This window comes from Mesoplodon bidens, assembly GCF_964165515.1.
Source record: "Mesoplodon bidens genome assembly, chromosome: 3".
Classification (NCBI taxonomy): Eukaryota; Metazoa; Chordata; class Mammalia; order Artiodactyla; family Ziphiidae; genus Mesoplodon; species Mesoplodon bidens.
In genome coordinates, this window is record NC_138178.1 from 104,302,502 (window position 1) to 104,312,389 (window position 9,888).

The 9,888-nt window shown below is 49.8% G+C and overlaps 1 protein-coding gene across 11 annotated transcripts; it reads right to left on the reverse strand.

Annotated features, from left to right (window-relative positions):
- Positions 1-494: 494 nt before the first annotated feature.
- Positions 495-9,879, reverse strand: PPP1R3E (protein phosphatase 1 regulatory subunit 3E). Of its 11 annotated transcripts, XM_081227219.1 has the most exons (6): positions 9,407-9,879; positions 5,514-6,863; positions 2,929-5,208; positions 1,867-2,096; positions 1,559-1,622; positions 495-831 (listed from the first exon to the last, which is right to left on the reverse strand). In XM_081227219.1, exons 2-3 carry the CDS (start codon positions 5,928-5,930, stop codon positions 4,783-4,785), a joined length of 843 nt encoding a protein of 280 aa, XP_081083345.1. In that variant the 5' UTR covers positions 5,931-6,863; positions 9,407-9,879; the 3' UTR covers positions 495-831; positions 1,559-1,622; positions 1,867-2,096; positions 2,929-4,782. The 11 variants fall into 11 exon arrangements, with proteins under 11 accessions (XP_081083345.1, XP_081083340.1, XP_081083336.1 ...); XM_081227214.1 differs by having other exon boundaries at positions 495-2,096; positions 9,407-9,493; positions 9,660-9,879; XM_081227210.1 differs by lacking the exon at positions 1,559-1,622.
- Positions 9,880-9,888: the final 9 nt, after the last annotated feature.

The following is a 9,888-nucleotide window of genomic DNA, read 5'->3' on the forward strand; positions in this document are numbered from 1 at the left end:
CCAAATAAACAGAGGTCCTCGCTTTTCCTCTCCATCATATTTCTTGTCCTTTGTTTTAGGATTGCCCTTGATAGACAAAAGGGGCTTTGCTTTTCCCTCCAGTGCCTAAGGAGCAGAATGTAATTTAAATGGCCCCCTTAAGAAAAGCACCCCACCAAAGGGGAAACACGGGGCCTTCACCTGAGCTGTTCCCTTTAACTGCAGCAGCAGCTGGTGCTGGGTGCAAGGGAGCTATGAGCTGGGCCTGGTAACTTTCCCTACCACTACCCAAAAGGGTGGCGTGATACTATAGGGATGTCTCATACCAGGGCCACCCAACTCCTCCACATCTCCTTCCCATCCAACTTTGCATAGCCAGAGGACTCCAGCAGACAGGGAATAGGACTTTCCAGAAACGAGATGGCCAAGAAATGCAGGGTGCCTCTGGGTCTCTTGCCACCCTCAGCCCCAAACAAACAATACTTCTCAGTAGCTTATATTTTCTTTTCATATTTCAACTTTATTTCAAATACGAGGTCTTTTATCCAGAAGGGAGGGCAGTTGCATGAGGAAGCTGAAGTGAGGCACAATACGAGTGTGTCTGGGGCCTAGTGTACAGAGCTGCACTGTGAATAGGGTGGGGAGGCTCGGGAAGGGTCTGATGAGAACGGTGGTTTGAGGGGGATTCACATAGCAAACTTTCATTTCCTCTCCAGGTTAGCTATTCAATGGGTAGATTATTCAGTTGTTGTTGTTTTGTTGTTGTTGTTTTAGCAACTTCACTGTTCTTCAGCGATATCACTGAAAGAAGTGCCAAGGCTGGGGACATACCAGTCCCTTTTGTTTCTCTTTCTGCCTGGACAGGGAAGGGAATGGAAACTAGAAGCAGAAAATGAAAATTTCTGACGTGTCCCTTGCCATGAAAAATCATGGGTCTGACCCTGTGGAGAGAGGCCTGTTTCATAGCCTGGGAATGGGAGGTGGTCAGGAGGCCTGGGTTTAAGTCCCATCTGGAGTTGCACTAACAAATTCTCTGACCCTGCTGGGGTCCCTTCTCATCTCTGGACCTGTGTCCTCATCTCTAGAGGAGTCTGGACCCAGTGATCTCTAAAGACAAGCCTTTTCAGGTCTCTGGATTCTATGACCTGTGGATTGCAAGGATCCAGAGGGGCTCCAGAGAAACACAGGAGTTAGAAGCAAGGGAATGTGGGATTAAGTTGGCAAGTTGAGTTAGGGCTTATTGTGAAGAGAAATGATATATTCATAAAAGCTATATTCATAAAAGAAAACAAAGGAACAGGAAGAATACTTAGGAAGACATCTGAGGTCTGGATGAGAGGAAAGGGCAAGAGTGTTCCTGCTGTGTTGCTTCAAGGACCCGAGCCCCTGACCATGTAATGGTTTCTCTTATGGCCCTTCCCAGTCCATGGCTAACAGGTTATACCCTAAATTGCCCCCATTCGTACAGTCATCAGGCTTTAGAGGAAAGTCCCCACCACAATGCCTAACACATGACAAATCTCTGAAGTTTCTGCCTAATTCCTAGTGTTTCCCATATCAGATTAGACTAGCAGCTTACCCCCAGGCCCTGGGGCAGCTCTGTATAGGAAGAACCAGAAGACTCATGTCTTGGCTCTGTAAAGCTGAGAATAGGGGCAGGGGTGAGCCATGGTACTTCTTAGAGAAAAAGCTCAGGAACAATGAACTCTTCTTGGTTCCCTGCCCCCAACCATTTGCATTTATCTGCTTAGTAATACTCAGGTTCCCAGAGAGGGCCCAAGCACAGACCATCCAGCAACTGTCCTAGTCAGGGACCCTTCTAGTGGAAACTTTAGGGAATTGGCCTGCTCAAGGCTAGTTGGGGTAGTAGGAAGGGGCACAGCATACCAACAAGTGTGGAGGACTGGCTAGGGCCAGGAGAGAATCCCAATGTATGGCAAGGCTGGAGTTCAAATGGGTTCCCAAGTTTTCCAGCAGGCGCAGGTGCAGGCGCAGTGGTTCCTTGCTGATCCTGCAGAGCCGGGACACTGGCACAGGAGGCAGCAGCAAGCTCCTGGAAATAGCAGATGAAGCTTGGGAGCCTTGGTGCTTTGCCTTCTCCAAGCCAGCTGGGGAGGCTGGGAGGATGGGAAGGCAGAGCACAATTAGAAACTGTGGTCTTTTCCTAATAAGAGATGGTATGTGCCAAGGTTTTTTTTTTTTTTTTTTTTTTTTTAATGGCAAGGTTTTAATTTTGCTTTTAAAGGATAATATTATGACATCATGGTTATGCACTGAAGCTCTGGAGATTTCCTGGGTTCACAGTCCTAGCTCTGCCATTTACTAGCTGTGTGATCTTGCACAAATTACTGAGCTTTTCTGAATTGTTTTCTCTCTAAAACAGGAATAACATTACTCAACTCATAGGGTTGTTTTGTGGATTATAAAGCATGCAAGACACCAGATTTTACTGGCTACATAAGTCAATGTGAGCTCTTGCGACTGCTGATACACCTAACAGTAATGCATACACATTACGCAAGAGATTACCACAAACTGAGCCTTGACCCACTCTCCCGCTCCACTATCCTCCCTTGGGCTCTTCATTGGTGACTAAAAAGTGTATTGCTTGGTGGCTTTCAGTACACTTTCTCTCGTCACTCTGCTGGAACTTTGACCTGAGGGTGATCCACAAGATGCATAAAATTCTTTGTTTTTTCCACCAGGTAAAGATGATGCTTAAATGGGCATTTGTTTGAGGAATGACCCAGGGTTTCTCTCTTTCAGCCATTTTTCTTCAAAGGATTAAAGATTTGGAGAGGAGGGGCATGGTAATAAGCCCCATACTCTATTCTGAACGCATGTATGGGCACGTGTGCGTGTACCCTCGCTCACTAAGTGATAAAAGGGGAATCCAGAAAATTTTGAGAAATCAGTAACAGATAGAAATGGGTGTGGGGAGCTGGTTACCTGGGAGCTCCTTGTTCATCTGCAGCATCAGGAACTGCTTTTCCCTCTTCTCCCTTCTAGAAGACTGTCAAGAAGGAGCCTGAGGGAGGAAGGTGGATCAACCATGGTCTTGGAGAAAAGGAAGTAGGTTCTCCACTCCTTCTTCTTCAACAAGGATGAAGAGGGAGGCAGATGGAAATAGAGAAAGCGAAGGTAAATACCGTGTATGCTAAAAGAAAAATGAAAGTGATGAGAAGGGGACAAGGAAAGAGAAAAGCAAAGAGCTTAAACATAGGGTGAGAGGAGAGGAAAAACAAACAACCAGCTGAGGTTAACCAGGAGAGACATAAGGCATAAATGTGAATGGGTAGAAGAGTTCAGCTTTCCCATTTCACTTGCTCAAGGTATGGAGCAGACTGCCATCTTCTGGTACCATTTAATTTTCAAGGTGCTCTGATTCTTGATTTGAAATGTTTTGTTTCTTATACCTATAATCCTTTATACTCAAGAAAGTCCCCAACATTGTTTCCTTTCATTTTGGGGTCTCCCAAGCATCATTTTCCCCTAGAGAGGCAACTCCGCAAAGCTGTCTCACAGCACCCAGGCTGGAAGTCTGTTGGGGCAAGAGCAAAAGCAAGGGGCAGAGGATGAGCTGTGGTTTGAAAGAGGCCCTGGAATACCCTGAGGCTGCAGGCTGGTTGCTGCAGACTGGATGCTTCCTGGGCTCTGGAACAAGTGTCAAAAACTGGAGAACCATTCTCAGGCCCAACCACATGCTTGGGGTGCTGTGTGTTCTGAACTGTAAGCACTCCAACTGTAGGCTGGAGAATGTGGCTTCTAATCCACACTCTGCCCCTCACAGATCATAAAATGTCAGAGCAAGAAGGGGCCTAAAAGATCACCTAATCCAAATGCAGTTTCTCAAGGAGGAAACTCGGGCCCAGAGAGGTGAAGTAACTTGCCCAAAGTTATCCAGCTAGTCAGTGACTTCCTTTTCTTCTGTGGCAGAAGGAATCCTGTGATTCACCTGTCTCTTGACAAATACAGTCCATAAAGTGCTTAGAGATCATTAGAAGGCACCCAGAAAGGTAAGGCTGGCATTTTTCTGGAAGCCCCTGAGTGCACCAACACCTTAGGCACCACATTATTTGGCTACAAGGACAAGCCTGGAGTTGGTTTTGCTTTCATTTTCATCCCCAGGGCTGCCTGGAGGCTGGAGGAAGGAGCTCTGATGCTACCTGCCATCACTCCCCAGCTAGTCAGTGAAGACTGAAGCTAGGGGCTGGCAGGCGTGACAAGGGAATCCTGTCATAATGTCAGGGGCTGGGGAGCAATGGCCAAGTTCCTGGGACTTAAGCAAGGCAATTATGGCTGAGTTAAAGCTACGATGGGCAGGGCTGGGGAACCTGCGGTGGCTAAGGCCAGTAAGAGGGAATGAGCCAGCAATCTAAATGATTTCAACTGTGGTGGGCTCCTAGTTCACACAAAATACATCCTCGGTCCCAAAGAGTTACCCTCAACCTTTGACTGCCTAGGCCGGACGGACCTACTACTCACTTTCTCCCAATGCCCACTCAGGGAAGAGGACGTCACTATCGTCCTTTTACTTCTTTTCTAATCTTCCAGCACCCTTTCCGTCTCCCTCTATGACTTCGGTTCCTCCACTCACATCCATCCCAACCTCCCCGACTTTCGTTGATTCTACCCACACCCCACACCCCTTTGGTTTCCCCCATCCTCCTCGCCCTCCCGGGCTTGACTCTCTAGGGCAGCTCCCCGCCAATCTCGGTTTCTCCCATTCCTCCCCACCAAATCTTCGGGCTCCCCCAGCCCCCCGGTGCCTTTGATTTTTTTCCGCCGTCGGCCGCAGGCATCTCAGATAAAGTGGATCCAGCCCTGGAGCTCCGGGGCTCCACCACTGCCCGGGTGCTCGGGCCCACGGAGAGCATAGTCACGGCCGCCGTTGTTGTCCCAGAACTCGTGGCCGCTAACGCGGTAGCGCAAGGCGAAAAGCAGGGCGCCACCAATGGGTGGCGCCGGCAGGCGGAAGGCGAAGCGGTCGGCGCGCGGCGGGGGCGGGGCCGGACCGGCGTAGGCAGCGGGCTCCTCGCGTTGGGTCCGCCAGCCGTCAGCGCTCCAGCGCACGCTCACGCGCTTCTCGTAGGCCAGGTCCAGCACACGCGCGCTTCCGGCCACGCCCAGCGGGCCCGCCTCGGCGCGTTCCAGGCAGATTCGCTGCGCCCGCAAGCGGGCCGCGAAGCCAGGCTCGCTGGCCGGGTCCAGGGCAGCGCGCGCCTCCTGCTGGGAAAGGAGGAAAGGGGAGGAGGGAGCCCAGGAGAGGGGAGGGGAGGGGAGAGAGAGGGGGCGGGGTCAGGGCGAGGCATGGGACCAATCGGAGGCCGACCCCGGCGTCCGGGCAGTCAGAGGGGAGCCCAGCTGGGAGAGTGGCCTAGAGCCACCTGCCAATGGGGACACCAAAAGGGATGAGCAAGAGCAAGTATAGTGTTCGGGGTGGAGATGGGTGCTCCTAGATAAATCCACTCCCATAAACCCGCCGAGGCCAAATTGGGTAGGTCCCGGGGAAGGGGCGTACCTCTGCCGCCTACCTGGAGACCTCGGGCGCGGGGCTGGCACGGCGCGAAGTGGCGAAGGGCGTCCCTCTGCAGCTGGACCTGCACGTGGCGGGGTACCCGAGGCAGTTCTCCCGGGCGGAAGCGGCGCACCGCGGCCAGCTCCAGCCCAAGCGCGTCGGCGAAACGCACTCTCTTACGGGTATCGGGGCTGCGGCTGTGGGGCACCCGGGTACCGCTGCCTCCGGCGGGCGCAGAGCGAGCCCTGCGCTCCCGACTCGGAGCGGGAGCTCGGGATCGGGCCCCGAGGCGCGTCCCGCCTTCGCCTGGCTCCTCCTCCGGCTCCTCCTCGAGGCTGGGCCGCTGGCTGCGGTAGTAGGCGCGCTCTGTCAGCGCGGCGATGAAGCTCAGGTTGCGGGGGATGTCGGTGCGGGGGGACCGCTCGTGAGACATGGCACCCCCCGCCCCGGCGGAGCCCTCCCGCAGCGCCGCCGCGCTGCCTTCCTTTCCTGTCTCCCACCCGCCTGGTGTCGGCGCAGAAGCTTCAGGCGCCCTTCGCAGTTGCGTACTCTCCTTGCTGTCACCTCCAGAATCCTCCACCTCAGCTCCCAGGGTATTTGACCATCACCTCCTGCGTCTCTCTGCTCTGAGCGTGCGCTCAGCGGCGCTCACCCTCCGGTCCCGCGGCCCTCGCCGACAGCCCTCTGACAGGTGGCTCCCCATCCAGCAGGAGGTGGGCACTCCAGCCTACAGGTCCTGAGTGAGACCACTCTGCCTTTTTTCTTTTCTTTTTTTTTTAACGGCCTCAGCCTTTCGGCACGGGAAGAGTTAACGCAGGGAGTAGAGAGTAACCTTTCCTTTTCTTTTCGGGGAAGTTTCAAAAGGCCCAGCCTGTAACTTTCTCTTCAGGGCTCAACGTCTTCTTTCCCAAACCCTAGGCTCCAGGTTTGGGAGGATGATGGTGGGCGAAAACATGGGAAGGTCACGAAAGCTAGTTAGAGTCTCAAACAGAAGCTGAGATGTGGTACTCAAAAGGGTGGGTGGCCCATTTGAAAGAGTTCTGAGCTGAGAGTTGTGGAAAGACATAGTTTCTGGTCTCACCTCTGGTGCTATTTAGCTGCGTGACCTTGAGCAAGGCACAACTTCTCTGGACCTCAGTTTTCTCATCTGTAAAAAAGTGGATTAGAGTTCTGATCTCTAACCTGACTGTACGCTCTTTGACGGCAGAGGCTGTGTCTGATTCATGATCAGTTTCAGCACATAGTAGGCCCTCAAATTATTGAATGAATCATCACATATCTCTCTTGGAGCTGGGGCTGCGGGGTTCTAGTTCCAGTGGGAGCTCCAAGAAGGGCACAGAGCTGCTTTTTACTCCTTCATTTTTTTCTATATTAGTGGGGGAAAAAATGTGAAGTTTAGTTTTTTTCTAACTTCCTCCTGATCTTATGTAGCACTTACAGTGTGCTAAGTACAGTTGTTTTACAAATACTAACTCATATAATACAGCCATCATAGGACTAAGGAGTATTATGCCTATTTTATGGATGAGAAGATTGAGGGAGAGACAGGATAGGACTCTTGCCCAGGGTCACATAAATTAATATTTGGGGAGCTGGAATTAGAAGTCAGCAGTCTTGCTCTAGAGTCTACTCTTTTATCCACTTAGTTATAAGTGGATTAAAACATTTCATGGTAATAGTTAACATTCTCAGAGCATTGAAATGGGGAATCTTAGAGTGGAAATGGAGTCTCTAAATTTAAAGCAACAGGAGTGTTTAACCGTAAAATCACAAGTGACTAAGTTGGAAATAAATAGTGAGACATATGCTATCTTATTATATAATTTATTCCTGCTTGCATTTTAATTCCAGTACTAACCATAGCAATGCTGTTTAGCCAGGACTCATTTTTAAAGTGATATTGAGTTTTATTTTCTTATTTTACACATACGTATATAATCCATGGACACATTCTTTTCATATTTTAGGGTATAAAATAATGCTACAGTAACTTGTGTTACAGTCAAGCAGTTAAAAACTGTCTTCCTTGCTCTGCTAAAATATGTTATTGACAGAATAGGTAAGGTTCCACGTCAGCCTAAATGGCTAGAGGTTTTCTGGGAAAAGCTCTGTTGCCTTGTCTACGGTTTGAGATGCCATTCCTTGGCTCTGTAGTGTTGGCCTGAGAAGATCCTTGAGGTACACAGCTTTGGACCTGGTGTAATTTGTGTTGGTCCAGCAGTCTTTGTTTCTTAAACAGCCACTGCAGTGGTCTTCAAACATCTGACTGGGCCTACTCAATAACTGGCCAGAGGCATCGAGTGATTTCTTCAGTCAACATTTACTGAGGGTCTATTAGGGTGTGAGGACATAAAAGTGAATAAAATTCAGTGCCTGCTCTCACCGAGCTTATAAATAAATGGGTGGGCAGACAGAAATCTATTCGGATCCTGTGACAAAAGTGTTATTTCAAGTAAATGTCTTAGAAGAAATCAGGACTGCAAATGAAGGACTAGGCTAGATTATTCTATAAAAAAGAAGGCAAACTTGGGACTTCCCTGGTGGTCTAGTGCTAAAGAATCCGCCATCCAATGCAGGGGACGTGGGTTCAATCCCTGGCTGCCGCGGGGCAACTAAGCCCACGTGCCACAACTACTGAGCTCACGCACCTCAGTGAAAGAGTCCACGTGCCGAAAACTACAGAGCCCACGTGCCCACGTGCCCTGGAGGCCACGCAGCACAACTAGATAGAGAAGAAACCCGCACGCCACAACTAGAGAGAGAAAACCCGCATGCCACAACTAGAGAGAAGCCCGTGCACTGCAATGAAGAGCCCACGCCACAAGGAAAGATCCTGCGTGCCTCAACTAAGACCCGACGCAGCCAAAAAAATAAAGAAAATAAATAAATAAAATTACATTAAAAAAAAGAAGAAGAAGAAGAAAGCAATCTTGCTGGTGGCAGCTGGAATGATCAGCCCAAGGACAAAGAAGAAATGAGGATGGTTGAAATGATACAGTCATAAAGGAGTGGAATCGGTGGTATGTTCAGAATACTGGGGAGAACTGAGTTTGGGTTTGCGAATGATGTGGATTCAGTTTGGCCTTGTAAATGGTATGATAACAGCATTGATTACCTGAAGCAAAGAGGGACCTTGAAACAATACAGTGTTAAAGTTAAGACAAACTTTCAAATCAGAATCAGGTTGAGGCCCATCTTCTCAGTATGTGGCTTTGGGCAAATTATGTAACCTCTCCAAGCCTCACTTTCCTCATCCATAGAATGAGGATAACACAACATAAGGATTGGTGTGAAGATAAAATATCAAGTGTGTAAAGAAAGCACTTAGTACCTAATATGTCTTCAAAGTGTGTTAGTCATCACCATCTTTACAGAAAAGACCTTTCTTCTCTAGTTACCATAGAGGCAGATGGGAATACCAAGGCTTGGACTGGAGGTAGAAGCAAAGGGAACCAGCAGGGAAGGAAGATTGGGTTACCTCTTTCGGCCTTTGGTTGGAGAGCGCTCCAAATGGAGCTGAAGGAAGTGCCAGCTGCAAGAGCTGGTGGGCCCCAATCAGAATGCCTGAGGGTGCCCTCGTGTGGATCAGCTGTGGTCAGATGGCTTCACACCCTGTGTAAACATACTGCCTTGTATAAATGATAGACATTCATGTATGTGCATATATATATATGTAATCTGAAAGGATAAACATCAACCTTGACATTGGCAACCTCCAGGAAGGGAGGTGGAATTGGGGGAAGGGCAGAGGGAGGGGGATTGAGGACTTGTATTTTTTTTCTCTACACTTCCATATTATTTGACTTTTTCGTAATGAGAATAAGTTCATGTGTTGGCTAGAAAGAACTAAAAAAGAAACCAATCTAATTACAAAAAAAAAAAATAAAGAAGAAGATAAAGAAAAGTTACCTGCAGAAACTGCTTGCGATCCAAGTCCTGACTCCCTGATGCTTGGCTAAAGCCCCAGCTCACGTAGAGACCACTGGGTTAAAGGTTCTGGAGAAAAGAGGAAGTGAAGTGTTTGGTGTCTGTGTCACGTCTGCTAGTCCCACAGGATGAGGCACCTGGCAGGCAGTTCCCACCGGAATGGGAACTGCTCCTCTTTTCTGGGCACCCATTCCAGGGCTGGAAAAGTTCAACAAGTGCATGGAACATCAGAGACCTTCTGGAAATGCTGAATTTGCTCCAAGGTTTCCTGAGCCTCAGCCGGCTTCTCTGGGTAGCCTCCAGGGTCAGGAGCCCCGTCCGGCTCTCCATGCCCTCCTGGCCCTGCTCTTCCTGGCCTCCAGCGGCCCTCTCTCTTCCTGAGTTGTGGCCCTTCCCAAGCCTGCGTCCCAGCCCCGCCCCTCTCTCTGGACGCATCTCTGGGCCCCATCATCACCCGGCGCCGG

What these genes read in the sequence shown, in the direction of transcription:
- PPP1R3E (XM_081227214.1), bottom strand. Translation starts at nt 5,930, where the DNA reads ATGTCTCACGAGCGGTCCCCCCGCACCGACATCCCCCGCAACCTGAGC. An exon ending in CCCGCGCCCGAGGTCTCCAG is followed by an intron (nt 5,209 to 5,513) that starts GTAGGCGGCAGA and finishes CTCCTTTCCCAG; the next exon opens with CAGGAGGCGCGCGCTGCCCT.